Below are 20,012 nucleotides of genomic sequence, written 5' to 3' on the forward strand. Positions count from 1 at the left end.
CTCTAATATATACTCTCAAGGGGGTTGGATTATAAACATGTCACCTTGAAAGTCCTTTTTCTGAAGATATGTCAGGTATCACTCTACCTCCCTCTTGTGGTTGAACATGTTACTACAGACAATTATCATGAATGTCATCTAATGTTTTGATTTACAGATTATCTGTATAACATATACGAGCAACAGCATCAACAAAAAGCTTTAAAATGATTGCGAGATTTTCAGCACTTTAACCTTAAGTCACTGTCCATGAGGCTTACTGAGATGTCAACAGTTGTAGACTTGCTTTTGAACCAGTAGAAGGCAGCACAGCACATAAAACTACTCCGAACTCTCTCACAGAGGAACAGTGATAAATTACAAGGGCAACACTGAACACTGATTTAAGATCATTATAATCGTATAAGGCTAATCATAAAAACAACATATGAAAGACTAAAGTGTAACAGTGTGGCTCTGTTACACTGCGTAACAGTACAGACACAATGTTGGATAATGTTGGAGGTCAACAAATACTCCATCTGCCTCCCCTGCACCCCTCTGTGTGTGCTTGCACTAAACAAATTCTCAGTCTTAAGCCAATCTCACAAAGCTCCAACTCTGCAGCACAAATTGAATTCAGGACGTTTCTGTGCCCTGCAGCTGGATGAACAGGATTAAATGTGAAAATCTAAAGCTTTGGAAATTTGTAATGCTTCTAAATGTCTTACCAAAGCATAAACTACTGTGTGAATTAATGGAAAACATCAGCCTGCCTCAAAAAGACTTTGGCTGCTCCAAAACACAGAATGAGAGTTGAGTAAGCACAGCTACTCTTGGGTGGTAGTTGGGGCAAATATTTCACTAGCGGACTAAGCAGTCAGTACTTTACTACACCACTTTAAACTACAGTAAGCAGGTGCATGCTTGAAGGAGAAATAATTGAAGGTATTTTATTCAAACTAAATACAACATCAAATAAATGTTCAGTGTGCTCAACTGATAATAAGTTTAATTTCCTACTGGATTTCATTTGTGCTATATGTTGAATTACCTTTCATTTGGCACCTAAAGGACGAAGAAACACTCTGACTCTAATTTGGCACAAACATGTACGTTTTTCTTTAGTTATAACTCAAAATTACCAAGGTTCCTGCAATCAGCACTGACTTAAAAAACTGTTGGGTTAAGAGTAAGTCAATAAAAGCTCATACACACACACACATATGTATATGTCTTGCAATACAAGTAGTACGTACGCTGTCTGCCGAGTGTCAGGTCACAACTGAGCCGATGGTACTTCTCTCTCTTTCTCGCTGTGGGATAGTGAGTACAGAAATCGTGTCCCGGTCTCACTCATATAGTCATTTGTCCTGCAACAATGGACCCGATGAAGAAGAAGAAAAAGGTTGAAAAGGAAGGTGGTAAGAAGAAGTAGATGATTACGGTGGAAGTTAAAAAGGAAATTATCCAGAAGTGTGAGCGATCAATCTGTTTAACGATAATTAAACAGATTAATTAATTAATTACGAGCACGTTGCCGGAACGAATTATACTCGCAATCCAAGGCGATATATATAGTGTGTGTGTGTGTGTGTGTGTGTGTGTGTGTGTGTGAGACAAAGAAAAGCATGAGAACCTCATATTTAAAAAGCACTGCTTTGTTGGCTTCTTTCACTTTTTTTCAGTTATCAAACACAGGAAAGCAGAAAATGTCCCAATATGAAATATAACACACAAAATAATGGACGATCCTTTTCTTTACTTTCAGTTGTGTACAGCTTTTTCTGGTTCACAGTCAATGGCCTACTGGCACTGCTGAGAGTCAGTGCTACTCTCTGGTCACAGCAAGCTCTGGTTTGGCCGTCATCCCTGGCTGCACAGCTGGGCCTGGTTGTGTGGGCCAGTTTCTTGCTCCCCCAGTGTTTTGGGTTAGATAATGTTATTCTACGGAGGGCTGGGCCTGCTGCCCAGTCACTGCATTAACCCGGGCGTAATACCTCTATGTCCAACTTGTTCTTTACCTCCTGTGTCACACTTAAAAACACCACACCCACATACAAATATGCAGAAAAAATACACAAAAGCCTATGCAGATGTGTCTCTTGTTCTTCACTCCAACACTGAGAAGAAGTGTTTTTCTCCAACTTTCCCAACACTTCAAACACTGAGCTGGCGAAGGATTGTGTATGTGTTTAAAGGGCTATCTATGTCAAGGGTCTTCCGGCAGAGAAGTATGAAAATGGGAGGCCCATGATCCTGGCACAAGGAGGTCTCCCCGTAGTGTTAAAAGGTCAAAGTACAAATACACTTCACATTAATCCATAAACTCTAGCTTCCTTCAAAAGCAACATGCTTTCTTGTCAAACATCTGCTCAGAGAAACTGGATCGCTTAAATACAGCAGATGACCCCATCATGAAAGAAAATACTGTAATTTAGGTTTTGCTTCTTCCATTCCCATGAATTCTGTGTACAAGTCACATGGCAACAACTCTACTCTAAAAGCTTAAACTCTGCTGAAACACCTGAGTATCCTTGTACTGTCCTTCTTGAAATACGTAGCAAGTCCACATCAGCAGTTTCTGTAGGTTGACAGAGGCAGATCGACGGGCCTCCTTTCATTAATTGCTACACTCTGTAAACACCCACAGCTTTATGTCAGAAACCTCAGCACGCACTGGGGGAGGGTTTGTCAATACAACTTACAGCCCCTATCATCACTGACAGTGTTATGTCAGGGGTTTGTCCTTGCATGTACGTAAATAAGAGTGTGAACTATATTGGTGGGACTTTCCTAAACAGTAGTAACAAGAAGAACAGGAATATATCACCTTCATGGAGGAGGACTTATTGCAGTTTTAGACTGCATTCGGTTTAGCTTAGTGTACCTAATGAACTGTTAGCTAAGTGTATATTTATATGAATCACCCTGCAGGGCCAAATTCTAACAGAGCTGGGATCATTTCAAAATGAGTCACTTCTATGACTGTAACAGAGAGATACTGGTGCTAAAACACATACATGACACTACTGCTACATCTGTCCACTGACCTACTCATCAACAATACAAATTCACACTCAAACACAGAGAGTCACACACCTGCTGTTGTTTCCACCAAAGACAGGAAGATGGTGGAGTACTCTGGATCTTTCTCTCTCTTTTTTTTTTTTTAGGAATTCCACATACCAAACCCACCCAGAAGAAAGAGGATATGCACTGACATTTCTCTGACCACACAGCAAAAACCTTGATTCAATGTCTTGTTTTCTTTCTGTAACACAAGCCAAACTATTCATTAAGAGAGTTGAGTTCAACTGAGGGAACAAGTGACATATATCTGAAGACAAATGGGGTGGTTTTAGCCCAAAATACTTCCTCTTGCTTCAAAAAAGCTGTTAAATAAACCATCTGGCTGTGATACTTTACAGAATGTTAGGACTTGTGCCTGATTTTTCAGATCTTTCCCAAACCAAAAACATAAGAGAGAAGTGTAAAGAATGGACTATAAACAATGACAAATTGTTGCCTTGAATACAACTAGCATTTTCCAGGTGATAGTGGTCAAACTATCTTTATTTTATATCATGCAGGCAGCATGATATTTGCATTCATTTGTCACTGTGGAGTACTTGGCATTATTCACCTCAGTGGGGGGGGGGGGAACCACTGTGCAGCAGCCATGTTCAAGGCCAGGAGTAAATAAGAAGTACATCCAAAGTTAGCTAAAGAACGCACTATACTTAATAAAGTATGGTTTATTATTTCCTAAAACTAGGGGTTTCATGGACTTAATACATGTATTTCAAATGTGCCACCCCTCTCTGAGTCTCTGCCCCAGCTTGGCCACTCCATTCAAAATTTTCTAGATCCACCCCTGCATCTAATAATGCAAAAGGTAGCTCAATCGGGTAGCTAGCTACACCTGATAAAAATCTACTAGTGATGGTTGCTGTTTTAAAAAAAAAATCTACAGTTGCCATTTGCAAATGAGAACCTTGATTTTGTCTACTTCTGTTTGAAACCGTGACCACAAACATTATCACTGTTGTATACATAGTAGAGAGCAAACAGGCTCTCAAACCATTTCCTCCTTTCTAAACTTTATGCTAAGTTAAGCAAACTGGCTGCTGGCTATGACACTATATTTAATGGATGCATATGAGAGTGGTACTCTAAATTCTTGATAAGAACATTTATAAGCATATTTCACAAAATGTCAAACTGCTGCTTTAAGAAGACACAGAAAGAAGAGATGTAGTCAGGGAGACAAAGACAGGAACAGAGGTCAGAATGAGAAACAGAGAGAGAAAGACAACTTTGTTAAAAAGAGTTAAAAAGTGAATAGTTAATCTGTGCTGCATTACGCCCCCTCTGCAGACTTTATGAACACTACCAAAGAAAAAGGGGGTGGATTAAGCTGGTACCTTCAGAGAAAAGTGTTTCAGGTCGAATGAAAAATAAATATTTGAACAGATGGAAAATTTCTTCTGTTGTTTCTCTTGCTGTGCTGAAGAACCACACCTTCATGAGCATAACACAAAATGCCTCCTTTGGATTTTACCCTTTGACAACTTGCTAAAATATACTGCTGAAGAGAGAGAAATACAGGAAAGGCTGAGACAGATACAGAAGAGGGAGGAAGAGGAAAGGAAGTGAGACAGATAGAAAGATTTGGGATAACAGCTGCTTGGTATGCACACAACAGCCGTGAAAGGAAATAAACAGATCCATACATCAGACATGCAAATTAAGAAATCCTGTTTCCACTATGCATTTAAATACTGCATATTCATTTTAAACAATGTATATCAGTGCTTACACTTGATTATCTGTGCATCTATGTCAGTGTGCTTGGGTCTGTCTGTGTGTGCATTTGCTGGAGGTTTGAAGTATTTCCAGTTGGCAACACCCAGTTAGTCAACATGCACTCTCTCCAAACACCAACAGTCTAATCACACACTGGTCCGGAGTCAATTAAATAAACTGCACTGCAGTGCACTAGAGAGGCCAGCGGGTGTTCCAGAAAGCAGGTTAAGTGAAAACATGGAGCTTGTTCACCCTGAGTTGAGGGAAAGTCTGGGTTTTCAGTTCCAGAAACAGAGAGAACTTTGACTCTGATATCATGCTAACATGCTCTGTGAATCGAACCTGTCAAGTTGAGTTTCTCCTGCACAGTCTGCAGAAGCTGATTTGTTTTCTCATTCATACAGTCCATATAAAAACACATATGGGAGCATATTAATCTTCTGAAGTGTAAATTGGGAGAAAAGGATAAAAAAGACCTGGTTGGATAGTAGATTAATAGTTTGTAGTGCAGTTTTAGGATCATGAAGATTATAAAACTGGTCTAAATGTAGTTTAGTATATATGAATATTTATTCTCAAAAATGTGGCCCTATCAGCTGTAATATTTCAAAGAAACTGGTATGAATAAAAAAAAAATGAATGGCGTGGCGTTCCTGACACCCCCTCCTGCCACAGTATACCTGCCAGCCTGGGTCTGCTGAGAAGCAAAGGAGGATTTATGAGAAACTGGAAATGAGCCAAGTGCCTTCCTGTGGCAGCAGGGGACCTCTCCAGGCCAGGATCATTATTCACCATCTAATGAGCTTTACTATGAATGGTTCTCATGCACTCACCATGTCAGATTTAATGACACAGGCACGCACAGTCAGACAGGGCTTTTATATGACTCCTTTCAGGTAGAGTGACAATTCAAGTTCATAAAAAGTGCAAGAATGTGTAGCTTCACCAACTCCCTATTGGGCTGTTTAATGCCTGTGGTAAATGAAGCAGGTGGACATGGAGGAGTTAAAATAGGTGTGGGGTAGGGGTAATGTGAGGAACATGACACCAAGGGCCAAGAGAGATGATAAGGGACACTAACAGGAATCTCTCAATTTCCCATTGAGAGGAATTTAAGGCTCGTTTTTTAGCTCCAAAGTTCTCTGCTCACCCTCCTTTAACTCTGGACTCTTCACTTTCACCGTCCAGTCATGCCGTAACAACTGACGGAATCACACGTACTGGAGGTCTGACTGCTTTATATGCCAAAAAACAGCTAATGAGGAGGATCTTCTCCCATTACCTACACAGAAAAACAGCTGGTGCTTCTGCCAGAAAAGTATCAAGTACCAAGCTTCTTCTAGCATAAAACAGGAAACATGCCTTTTGTGTTATATCACTTGAAAACATAAAAAGTAGATTTAAAAAACAATGCAATGAGTTATGTCTATTATGCATGTTCATGTGTGTCGATATACATGTTTTGTGATTCTATATGCTATACTGAGATGAGGGGGTTTGTTAAAAAGGCTCCTGATGAGGCGCAGCAGAGGAAACCTCCTTAATTCATGCTGGTCTGTAGGCATGAACAGAATACTAAGAGACTGGAATGACGGGATGGATGCTCTGAGGAATGCTGAGGCCTTTCCAAGCTAACAGCACAGCTCCGACTGCCACTTTAAAGAGCAAGGACTAAAGCTTTAAACACCAAAGTGTACTAAGACTCTGCCTGTCTACCTGACAGACTGACAACTTCACTGATATTAGTTAAGCACCAATCCCTGGTCTCAAAGAGCACATTTAGAAAGCTATCAATGGGACCGAATTACCAACGCTGGTGTTTAAACCAGTGTTTCAAGTAAAACACAAGGTGATCACGATGCATCAATTTCAATCATTAGAATACATTAATGGACTGTCAATCGTAATTTGACCTCTACTCTAGGGAGCTCCAGCTCACAGTACACAAATCTAATGCACAAGTAAAAAAATGTAGATGTACACACTTACCTTGTGTGCCAGCCTCTTCAACCTACAAGGACCAAACAGAGATGTTAAATGTCAGATGATGTTAGCCTTCTTTGCAATTAACTGCAATATATGATGTCAATCTTTGCTGAAATATTGTGCCACATCATATGTAAATACAAATACCAATTATTTGTCTTACACCCCCCCAAAAAACATCATACTCCATTTCTTGTAAATGCTGTTTCAGCACTGAAGGAGGGACAAGAGAAGAGAAGAGTGCTCATTTCATTAAACATGTAATTTAAAAAGTCCAGAGCACCCCCTGTGAGAGAAAAAGCTATTTCATTCCCATGTTTACATTTCCCTCTGAGCTCAAGTTTAAATCCACGTACTTCTCCTAATCCACCTCCTCTCAGTGACGCATACAGTACAGTAGGCTCTGCATGCATCCCTTAAGACGCTCAATTCTGCCAGTGCTTTCCTTAAGATGGTCTGACTCTTCAGGCTAACCCCAATATCCTCAATGTGTGATTAGTAAAGAGCTGCAATCCAGGAACCTAAATGAGATGTGATGTATGTGCAAGGAATTTGTAAATTTGTGAGAATTTGCTACTTCATTTGCTCTTATAGTTTAGTACATGGAATATTTTGGAGTACTGACTGTTTATCAGCCAAAGCAAAACATTTAACAACACCATCTTGTGGTCTATATATGTTTTCTGATGTTTTATTGACCAAGTAATCAAGGAAATAAAATGCAGATTATTCCTAAATGACAATAACCATAGGTAACGGCCCTACATTCCACGGCATGTATCATTTAATGAATGAAATGAATGAATTAAAACACTCAGAGTAGTGCCATCTGCTATGTTGCTAAATTCTGCTTCCTGTCAGTTCTTTTATAAGATGAATTTACTGCCTTAATTTTGTATGGTATGTACCACTGGACTCTCACTACATACACTAAGCCAGCAAACTCTTTGCAATGTCAGCTCGGTGCAAGTCTACAGCAAAACCTTCATATCTTATTAGCATGATAAGAGAAGCACATACTGGCCCAGACTGGGTTTAAAAGTGGCCGGAACAACATTATGCTACCCAGGAAGGCCTCTGGGAGAAACTGTTTCTCTCTCTGGTTACACAAATGTCTGAAAATCCTAACTGTTGCGCTATAGTTTCTCTTTCAACACACAGGACCGGAGCCAACAGCTACAAACAGAACATACTATGCTAACTTGGTAGGAAACCCTTCTGTGCAAACAGAAGAGGTTGTCCAAATACACTTCAGAGAAAAGTAAACCCATCTTATCCTGAATTATCACCTATAAAAAGTAATAAAAGGCAGGCAATGATAAGCTTTGAAAATGCTGACTAAAACATAGTGCATTGGTTTTTTCTGTTAAAGAAACCCAGGCATATATACCCAAAGCTCTGTGTTAGTCTGTGCCCATTAGGAGCTGCAAGTCTTGTAATGGCAGGATTATTAGTGCAGGGCAGCTTGGTCCCAGGTGGGATGACACACGGCATAAACTCAGTCCTGTGCTATATAACTAAGACTATCTGTGTATATAATCATCACAGTTTAACTAAAACACTGTACTGCTCTTTCTTTAGTGGTCAGCAATGATGAATCAACAATTAAACAATGTAATATTTCAACTTTAACATCACGAACAGATTAAACACTGCTTATATTTCTGAGTGCTGCTGCTTTAGTGCAAATAACTTCAGCTGTGTGCTAATTGCACACTGCAAACTAATTCCAAGCAGCTTTGTTGCGAATGCAATGAGTCCCCAGACCAAAATAAATATCAAAGATGTTAGTATGCAAACAAGATCTGCTAGATTATTTCAGGTGCTGCTGATGACACCATTATCAGACTGCAGAGCTGTAACTGATTATTATTTTCATTAATGATTTATTTTCCAATTAATCTTATTTTCACAATTAATTTTTTGCTTAATTTAATAAAATATGAGAAAACTGTGAAAAATGATTAACTGTGACAATCACAATGCACTAAAACCCAACGTCACATCCTAAAATGTTTTTTAAATTATATTCCAAAATTGGGCGGTATGGTGGGGCAGTGATTAGTGCTATCGCCTCACAGCAAGAAGGTTCCGGGTTCGTACAGTAAACACACTGAATGTCTTAAATTAAGTCATAGGCTAATGCTAATCCATGAAAAGCTTTTAGCCTATACTTTGAAACCATATTTCCAATGTCAGAATTGCTTTTTAAAAAACTATTTGGCTTTAAACCACATCCCAGGGTATGAAGGTTGTTTTTGTTTTGGAATATTTAGATCCCAGTGTCATCAGAGGTGTAAGAAGCTATTCTGTCACCTTGAGGGAGCTGTGGACGGCAGACTCAGGTGGGTACACAATAAAGTGACGCAGTGTGAAGCCGAAGCCCTGGGAGGTTCTGCGCAGGTGAAGTGTCTTTGGCCCCGGCCAAGAAAAAGGCTCCTCCTCTGCCCCGGGAGAAGTTGCGGCCGACGCCTCGCTCTGATTGTGCCCATCCTTGTGCTTGGCCTGAAAGGAGGACAAAGGTGTTAATCTTTAATCTTTAGATTGTACAATCTTCACTGTGTTGTTGACACAGATGGAAACAGGAACAGTTTCAAAAGATTAGCTCGACATTTTGTGATGTGTGCTGATTTGCTTTGATGCTGAGAGTTAAATAAGAACAACGATGCCACTCTCATATATGTGTGGTAAATTTAGCCTGTCAAATATCAGAAGCCAGTCAGCTTTGTTCAGTATAAAAGTTTGTTTTACTTGGAATCTTTTTGCAGCATCTCATTACAAACACATACACAAATATACAACATCTGTTGAAAACAAGAATGTCAATAAATCCAACTAACCTCTAAAGATCTAAAATATGACAGTAGAGCAGAAATTAGCCAACAAATCTAATGAAACTCCTCCTGCAATCTGTCTGAATGGTGGGAAACAGATCATATTCACTAGATGTTGATTAAGAAGAGGTTCGGCTTGTATGACCAGTGTAGCTTGTCAGCAAATATCCTTAAAGGGAAACTTTAAAATGTTGGCTACAGAGGCCAATACTGCATTTTGATAGTTTGGGCCTAGTTCCTGCATTGTGGTCAACAACAGCAATCACAGTATCTCTCAAAATAATCAGAACTGTCATTTAATTTGTACTGCCCCGAGCTCCACACAGCTACATTTATGGTTCCTGTTACTGGGACTTTACAGGGCCAATGCGGCATGTTTGCATAATGACAGACTTATCCTTTACAATCCTACAGGATAAATCCAACCCTTAAATGTTGACAACTCTGAGTTTAACATTACATTTAAGCCCATGTAACACAACACATGTTCAGGTCAGCTGTAAAACTCTGATTTTAAATGCTCAGGAACAAAAAGGTGTTTGTGAAAAAAAAACTTGTTTATGCTGATTCTGTCTCAAATAAGAACTGTACCTTTCAATACAGCAAGTCAACATTCATGATCCCTGTTGTCCTGAAGGTGATGTTATTAGACCCAAGGACAAACTCACGCATATATAGACCCAGCACAGGTGGGTTAGATCTAACAGGGAGGCTGTGTTATGATGAAAGGGTCAATAACAAACATTTTAAATATTAATGAGGGATGGTATAGTAGCACAGATACACACACATACAGTCTGCAGTAGATGACAAAAGGGGCAATTACGCATTTGTGTAAATCAAAATAATGACGGAGCCGAACCACTGCAGCACAAGGCATCCCTTAGTGGTTATTTCTAACACCACCACCGTGCACCAGAACTACAAGACCCTGCCAGGAGTTTCAGCCTCCACTATGATGTCTTCACCATCCAAAATACATGTTAGACATAGAGATCCAGAACAAGCCATTTCTCTCTGGCTTCCCCTTCCCCACCTCCCCTCTGCCTGTCTGAGGGCAGGAGATGTAGAAGCCTCCAGAGAGCAGGATGGGTGTGTGCTTAATGGTATGACTGGTGAAATCACCACCAATACCCAGTGGTGTTGAGCAGGAAGTAAGCCAAAGCCATAATGTAACTGAGAGAGGAGACAACAGAAGAGAAGGAGGGAAAGGAGCTGACACAGTCCAGCTCAGCTGTTTGTTTTGATTTCATGTTGAAAACGTAATTTCAGATTATGCAATTGCTGAGCCAGTTGGCTCAAATGCCTCATGGCTGAGGCACATGCACACACTTTCCACTTTATACAGTATGTAACATTTTCAGCTATACAAGTCGATAAGCAGCAGCCTGCGAAGGGAAACTACATCTGCATGCTTTTATGAAAGACAGGTAGGCAAAAGGTAGAATACTGTAAATGTGCTGTCACAGTACCTGATAAATGCTGCTACGTGCAATATGCATGCAATTAATGTGTCAAAACAGTCACCATTATGTGCACAATGAGGTGTTGATGTGCATGTATGCATTCGCATCCCTATTTCTCCTTCATTATGTAAATGAATGAATATGAGTGGCATAAGCTGTGGGCTCAGCTTTTCTCTGTGACATTTTTTAGTTTATGAGTCACCCCTGGGTCACCTGACCTCATAGATCCAACTCTCGCTTTTCCTTTCCAAAAATCTCTCCCACTCTGACCATATTAGTCACTAAATCCTAGGGTAATGTTCCTTTAATTCCCTACTTTTGTCCATTACTGAGCAAAGTGTGACGTCACTCCATTAAGCATCAGTCCACATTACATAAAAAAGCTGTTGTGACAGTTTTATTTTAGAAGAAACTCTAGCTTCTACAAATGTTTAGCTTCCTCTGACAGGATACAGAAAAGCTTTACACTGAACCCACCACAGACCCCAGTAAATAAAACCTAAAACCCAACACATCTACATGGACACAAAAGAGATCGGTCATTTAAATGGAACAGCCCTGCTGCTGTAAAGCAAGATGACGCACACAGAATTCCTCGGACAGCATAAAAAAGTGTAGGTGCCCCTCTAAAATATTTCCTATGTAAACCAACATGCCTCTGCCAGACACTGATGTCACCTTAACGCTTATTTCAAGTGACTCAAGGTATTCCTAACACAGCTAGTTTCATCTATTCTCACAGGGATGCTCTCCATCTGTCGTTATGCAACTGTCCTTACCCACGACTGTACACAGTTCTTCCGGGATGCTTCTCTGAGCCAAGCCCAGGACATGCTGCGGTTGGGACTGGTGAGCCCCAGTTCCACTTCACCCCAGTAGGCTCTAGCCAAAAGCTGGAACCAGAGACAGTATGGCTCAGATAAGCAGCCATCCACCCCAGCCAGCCGAGCCCAGGGACAACCTCCTGTTGAAGAAGAAGCAGAGAAGGAGCAGCATCCTTCACCTTTCACGTCCACATTACGCAGGTCAGGGTGATCCTTCAGAAGAACCTGCTTACAGCCTAGTGGGAGCCCGTTCCTCTGGGCCAGCATGGCTTAGCCAAGTCTGAGGTGGTATGACCAGATGGCTGAATGGATGAAAAGTATCCTCAGAAATGCTCCGTTTTTTTTTGCCTTTCACGTCCCCTTTTCTTCTGCTTACCCTACTTGCTCCTTCTGTCTTCCTCAGTCCATCTTTGACTTTCTGTTTTGGTGTCAGTTCGAAGAAACAGGGCTGTTCCTCTGGGCGTCCCACAGACACACGATGTTTCCATTCAGCCAAGAGGAGAGCACAGTGGCTGAGCGCACTGCAGAGAGCACAGGCCAACTGACTGACGCACCCACCCACTCACCACACAACACTCTCTGTGAAGTATGCACACACACACACGCACACATGCACATACACATGCATGCACACCAGGCATCTTGAAGTGAATTCTCTTCCTTTCCTTCATCTCCCTCTATCTAGCTCACCTCTTCCTCTGCCAACCTTCCAAAGTTTTAGCTGCTGTGCAACATGCAAACAGACTCACATGTCAATGCTAATCAATAATTCAGAAGAACAAAACAAGATGCACACACAAGGCAAAAGACAGTTAAGCATAAGAAACAGTCAAAAGGTTTTTAGATGAGGAAACTGGCAAACAAAGCTGGGATATGCCAGTAGACAGGATTAACTTTTACAGCTAGTGGAAGTAGTCAAGTGGGGCAAATACAGACAAGGAAGCATATGAGTCCTGTAAAGTCATGAAAAAGTACAACTAATCCTCCCCCCACCCCCACATGGCTGTAGCTCATCTGGCAACTACAAAGGACTAATGCCTGTGTGGCAGGCATGGTGATCAGAGACTACCAGGAGTTACATAAACACGCAATAACTCCTTTATAGTTTGTTTTTATTTATGTACAGGGTCCATACAGAGGATTATCTCTGGCTGCGAGATATGAAGCCATGGAAGTTGAGCAACCAATGTGTGGATTCTACTTTATTCACTCTGTTTCTGTTGTGGAGCTAATGCTAGTTAGCAGCCATCTATATATCAAAACAAATTGCAGATGAATCAGCTTTTTTTCCTGTCTGTGCTCAAACGGGTCACTAAAGTGGCTTCCGGACCGAAGCTGCTACTGGATGAGACAGCCTTTATGTTTTAAATTATGCAGAATGATGATGCCTTGGTTAGCAGGGTGGGGCTTTTATTATTTCTGCTCGGCTGTTTTGCACATGTAAGTCTAAAAATATAGATGTGTTGTGTTTCAGTTGTTTTGCATTTTGCCTAGGAAAATACATCCTTGGTCCACAGTATTACAACCAGGAAATGTGCTTACAAGCCACTAATGTGAACTTTACATAATTTTATATCTGGGAAACAAGAGCGTTGCTCACTTGTTGAATGTGAAGCACTTTATATAACATCGGAAGCAAGTGAACTAAATCTAAAAGTATGGAATCGCAACTGAATTGAACTGTGAGATCAGTAATAATATAAAGCCCTGAAACAAACTCCACAAAGGCTTGGGAACTGCATTTATTTGGAGCAGTGCAATGATCTGAGAGTAGGATGGACCTGGCCATGACGCCTTTTAGTAAATCTCTCTAGTAGAGAACGGGACTAAAGCATCAATTTAATATTTAATCACATTTTCATCTCATGGTTTTCTGCAGCGTTTTTGCTGCTCCAACAGCAACAGCCTAACTTTAAATGTTGAACACATCTGGGTAACACCGCTTTAAGAGTCCATCTTTAGTCATTGAATTTCAATAACTCACAATGTCTCCAGGGTGAGTTCTTAGTTAAGACAGGCTCTCATAATTGTACTGGTTCTCTACCAAGAACAGCCAATGCAGGCTCACCAGAAGCAGCAGTTTGGTTTGTAATGTCACTCTGGGTGAGAGCATCTACTAAATGGTAAAAATGTACCAGTCTATTTTGATTCTGATGAATATTTGCAATCCGAGAAGATGGTGACCATGAAAACAACATCAGGAACTCAGTTGTGCAATGTTCTCTCTCAGCATTTGGTTACGAGCATCTTGTTACTACATTCACTTGGCTCAGTATAGCATGTGGTATTCTGTACAGAAAAGAGGACAGAAAAAAAGCAGCCAAGCACAGCATATGGTCCAATACATATGAGTGAATAGGTGACTTATTTACTCTTAAAATCTCTGACAAAATACCCAACACAATGTCCCACAGCCCAAGGTGACTGTCCAACGCTGCAAAACCAAAAACTTTTATTTACTTTGATACACTTTGACACATAAAAGCAGCAGCAGGTTAATGGGATGATGGCCATGTTCAAACACACAATAAACCAGCCACAGCTCTTTAATGCCAGCCATGAAACCACTTTGAAGAACTTTATGAGATTACACAGAGGTGTGAATTGTGACCATCCAAGAAAAGCAGCAATAATAAATAATTCCAGTGGGGTCTACTTGATAAAATCAGCTTGAGTGTGACCACCGACATTCGTGAAATGGGTGTGCAGGGTGGTACTATGAATAACTGACCAGTAGACAGAGGGCTTAGGATGTCTTTGTTGAAGCCCTTGTTGTTGCACCATAACCACTCAAAGCTGGACCCAACACTGTACAGTTTGGTTTTGGAGTCTGCCTGCTGAAAATTCTGCAAATCGCCTTGTGGCTTCACACAACACACTCACGCACAGGGCCAAAGACAACATCCAGACTGTGGCTGTGGTGACAGAGAATGGAGAAATAGGCAGGCTTTTTTGAGAGTGGTGTGGAGTTTCTACGGTAAAACCACCTCTTAGTTTTTAAGAAGAAATCACATTAGGGGTGTGCTGAAACATCACCAGACACAAGTCCAAAGCCTGGAGGCGCAAAACTGGCTTGAGGACAAGGTGCTGTTCTGTCTTTTGTCTACATTTCAAGCAGTACGCCAACACTTACCACAGAAAAATCTGCAAAATCCAACAGCTAACAGTCAAAGTTGTGTTCCTTGAGTTGTGAAACTCCTTTCAAATGTTTACATCTGTGGAGAACACAACAAGATGAAAACCCGGTTGTTTCATGATGCTGTTTCATCTTAATCCCCTCAAATCTTGGAGTCTAGGATTTATTAGATGATTATCTGCAGCTCTGATTTGTGTAACAAAAGAAAAAAGGCTCATGGTCCGTAAGCAGCTGACAGGAACCTGTGGATTGGGGATTAAAAACACTGGCAAGGCACCGACAAGGCTCTGAAAGCTACAATAAGTAATTCTGAAGTCCCTGATTGGTGCTCATGAGTGACCGATGTTATATATCTGCAGCTGTGAACGTGTGTGCATGTCTGTGTGTGGTACACAGAGCCAGAAGAACAGAGAAGGTCTGGCAGGAGCATTAAGCTTGATTCAGGGGTGGCTTTTCAGGACTCCTGGCGGGAGTAACATCTAATCTAGACATGCTGTGTCTGGGCTCCGCGAGCTATGGCTTACTGTAACAAAAGACTGGCTAATGAGGGCCAGGGAACAAACTACACCCACACCACTGCACACCCATAAAGCCCTTCATACAGCCCCAAGGCAAAGCAGAGGGGTATGAACCCCACAGTCGAATACCCTGGGGAGGTAGTAGGCTGCCAGGAGCTGATCAGACAGATACTGGGGCAGATTGATCTTGTTTCAGGCAAATAAGTGCCTCAGTCTGTTTGTAGGAGGCAAAGGTGGAGTCTGCCAGTATACACTGGAAGGAGAGAGGGGTGTGTATGTACAAAGCCTGGAGGAAAGGGAAGAAATTGAGATAGTAAATGAGGAAAAATTGAGTTAGGGATGCTTCTTCTTGAAGCAATAAAAAAATGGAAAATGTGAAACCAGCTGCAAGGCAGGCCATTCCTGTTGTTATAGATCAATTCTTACACTGCAACTAAGTGAACAACCAATTGATGGATTAATAATTGCAGTTTTACACTGTTCCTCATTGCAAAATCATGAGTTAATGAAGCACACACTTGCTTTGGCTGTGCAGAGGATGTTGGCAGTATCCAACTCAAACATATGTCCTGACACAACAACTCTGACCAAAAGCTACCAGTATCACTTCATTTATGAACCACTGCATCATTTCTTTTCCACTGGCAAAAACAACTACCAAAAGTCACGAGTTGCTACAGAGACCATCTGTGCAGAGCAAAAAAAATTAAAAAAATATACACAACTGCTTCAAAAGTCCAGGAGAAAAAAAAAGGCAGGGGATTTCCTTCAAGATGGAGCTGAGGGTGAAGCTGGACACTCACCAAAAACGTATCAGGGAAGACAAAAGCCCCAAGCCCGAAGGAGGGGCAGGAGCTTGGTGTATTAGCGAGCTCCCCCAGTGAGGGAGCGCTGCTTGATCTGGACAATTGTCTCCAGAGGTCCCCTCACACAAATGTTTCTGCCAATCAAGCATTCAGTAGCGTGCTCATTCACTCCTCAGCAGCTGCTCTCACACAGTGAAAAAGGTGCAAATGTGTTTCTGATGATAGCCCTACCCCACCCCATCATAAAACACCCCCTGAAAAAAAAAAAAAAAAATCTATGCCGGTGTTTAATTATTGCATCTCTGCTCCTCATTCAGACAGTTTCCCTCAGGGAGAACCCACATGGTTACAGACAGGTGAGATGAGAAAGGCACAGTCCTGTCAGTGATGAGGTCAGTGGTTCAAATGCATTATCTAGCCTGGCTTTGCAAGCCTGCCTTCACACATCGCAGGTCTGACATCTTTTTTTAATAATGAAAGCGTGAACACACATTTGCAACAACTACAGTCTATGACTATTACACTGTCATTGCAGCACAGGTTTATCCATCTATTCAGCAAAACATCTGGACATCAGATGGGAGAAAAACTACCGTAATAATGGGAGTGACCATTAAGCCATTAATTTTAGCTTTTGGGTGGCCACTGTTTCTTGGTTTTATTCATAAACTGTTATTGGCTGCTGTTATAATAACTCTGCATGTTGACCAGATAAAACAAGTAATTTGTTGAGATAACGTATTTTCTCTGAAAATTATTTTTAACATTTTATAAGGTAAATGACTGAGTAAAGCTAGGACAATAAACTACAGTACAACTGCTGAAACATTCAAAACTGCCATTTAAAATTCATAAGCAACTGCAGAGGTGCTCTCAAACTAAAAATACTCTTTCCAGCGTAATAGAATATAAAATATTCAACGCATTTTGAACCTTTTCGCCATGTCTCATGTTTGCCGTGGTCACGTGCATCAGCCTGTGAGCTTGTGTTCTAGCTGCAGCCAAAACAGCTGCTGCTATTGACTGTAACTATTACTGTTGAGAGCCATCCCACATAATAGAGGGTTGACAAACGTCTCTGCAGAGAAAGGATGGGTCTGCATGCAGGACTGTCCCAGCACTTGTCAGGCTTTTAGCTCTTTACATGAGACTTTTTCATGTTTTCTTAAGTGCTAAAACAATAGGTTAATTAGTCAGTTGGCCTACAGTGACTCGGAAACTATACTGATAATTGATGTTTTGGCAATTTATCAAGCAAAGTTGACAGTATTCAATGAGGATTTGCTACTCTTCTCTGTTTTACTTAATTATAAATTATATGGGTTGTTAACTGCTGGCTGGAGGAAACCTGAAATCGAAAGACACCACTTTTTGTTTCATTGTTTATATTTTATAGACTAAACAATAAATTGTTTATTTAACATTAAAATAATCAAGGGTTCTGATTCTCTAGCTTTTATTTAACTTCTCATAAAGACATTTTCATTTGCTATACTAATGCTGTTGCAGCATTGTGCAGGCATGCAGTGAACTGTAACTGAATTGGTATGGGACAGATCTGGTATTGGTTATGAAGAGAGGCGCTGGAGCCAGCACTGATGAGGGCTGTGGGACACGCCCTTTAAACAACACACACACACATACATACACACACAGCCCTGGGCTGACCAAGAGCTGTAAATTACACTGCTATTATGATCCAGTAAGGAGGGGGTGGGAGGAAGGAATGAAAGAAACAGACAGAAAAACAGAGAGGAAGCATTCAAGAAGTTGTGCACTCAGTTAGTGTCGATGCTAGCAGTGTCTGACGGAGGAATGATGGTCCTTGGAAAACACCATGGTGCTTTCCCCAGTGTGCACAGGACCTGAGCTAGAGAACATTCAGCACTGCATAACTGCCCTCCCCTCCTCCTTTCTCTACTTCCTTTCGTCCCTTACTTTCCTGCCAAAGGCTGTGTCTTCTGAACCCCCACCCCCGCCTTCTGCCGGCACCCTTTGCTGCATTTCATCAGACAGCCGCAGTGACTTCATCAAGTAAGATGTTAACATTAACACCCAGAACCTCACCAAGTGACATGTTGCATCTCAAAAGGACCACGCTGGTTCTTGGATGTAAGCGCTCTAAAACCTCTGCACAGTTATTTTATGGTGACACTCCTCATTCTGTAGATAAGCTAAAGTGTCACCAATGGAGCTGTGAGGTTGCAGCAAGGCCGGAGAAAATCCACACAACTTATTAGCAGCTCTATAGGAAAAAATGTATTGGCATGTCAGTCAGCTGCTCTCATGTTGCTGCAGGGAAAGGCATTCTTCTGGCAGCATCTCGAGGAGGACTCAGGTCTGATTTACAGTGCGAGTATTACTATGGATCATCTCAATTGTAATCAGAGGATTTGTTTGCATTATGTCTGGGCTGCTGTCTGATGTCCTTGTCACTGAAGTCACTGCAGTGCTGGAGCTTGGGGTTACAGGTTTTAGTTTATGAGTGGGAACAAAGATGATTAAGAACATGACATAAGCAGATGGGAACAGAGGTGAGAATGGACACATGTTCAGTGTCCTCAGATAAAAAGGGGGAATCTGGAGACATATATGAGATAAGAACATGAGTTCATAATGAAATCAGCAAATACACATAAAGTGATAGCCCCGAGAGAGAATGGAAATGGCTTGGATGGCGAGTAGCTGCTGCTAATGTCAGCCAGGACTGCTGTTCAAAGTAGGGTTTGAGAGAGTTCATGAGACCTGCTGCAGACATACAGACAAACATGAGATTTCTAGAGGGTGGGGCAGGTGTGACTGAACATTAATGTCCTGTATTAGCTGAGGACAGAGAAATATTGCTTTTCAGCTGAGCACTGACGTCACTTGGTGACTAGCTCTGGGGATGATGCTATTTCATCTCTGTCTGTGTGTAATGGGCTCTTTTCTTTCACAAAGGCCCATCAGCCACATATTAAATTGGATCAAAGCACTATTTCAGTGCTGATTGTTTACCCTAGCAGCATCTCCTTAAAGGCTGACACCAACAGCTTTTCACAGCTACAGCAGTCACAGCTTTTTTTAGGCCTGTTCTGTTTTATTCTCTGTGTCTGTCCAACAAAACCCAGTTATGTAATGAAGACCTGGACCAGATGAACTGAAGAAAGGACTCTTTAGCTCTCTACCTCTCTCCCCGCAGCATGAAGCATCACGGCCATTATTCGCTGGAATGTTTTCCTCCCATGTTTGTCAAGGGGCGCTGATGAATCTGTGCTCTGTGTGTGTTTGTCTGCCTGTCTGACTCTATTTTCTTAATCTGGGGTAAATTTCAAGTTGTCTGATGAGAAACTCTTTAGAGGAACCATTTGACATTGAGCATTCTCATCACATACACCTTTCACTTAACCGCTCAAGAGTAAAAAAAAAAAAACAAAACAACGTAGAACGTACCCATCATAGATCTTGCCTTGCTCATCATTAAAAGGCAGCCAGATGTTATATTCATCTACATAAATATTTGTTTTTACTGTCACTTGTGTGGAAAGCCCCCAAAAAAGTATTTACCATCAAATATCTTGTCCATAAAATGTCATTTGTCATGCTTCAGTTGACTCTTAACTCTTATTTGCTAATTCACTGTCAATCATATTGGTTTAACACAACAGCTAAATG

General features: G+C 41.2%; 1 protein-coding gene across 1 annotated transcript in view; it reads right to left on the bottom strand.

The window, feature by feature from the left end:
- Positions 1-12,396, bottom strand: part of arhgap21a (Rho GTPase activating protein 21a) — a 38,917-nt gene extending 26,521 nt beyond the window's left edge. The window contains 3 exon segments of the mRNA XM_020597905.1: positions 6,778-6,799; positions 9,091-9,279; positions 11,854-12,396. Of these exon segments, the coding sequence (XP_020453561.1) occupies positions 6,778-6,799; positions 9,091-9,279; positions 11,854-12,165 (523 nt within the window). The 5' untranslated portion in view covers positions 12,166-12,396.
- Between the last annotated feature and the right edge of the window lie 7,616 nt (positions 12,397-20,012).

Source organism: Monopterus albus, unplaced genomic scaffold, assembly GCF_001952655.1.
Source record: "Monopterus albus unplaced genomic scaffold, M_albus_1.0 scaffold3.1, whole genome shotgun sequence".
In the NCBI taxonomy this organism is placed as follows: Eukaryota; Metazoa; Chordata; class Actinopteri; order Synbranchiformes; family Synbranchidae; genus Monopterus; species Monopterus albus.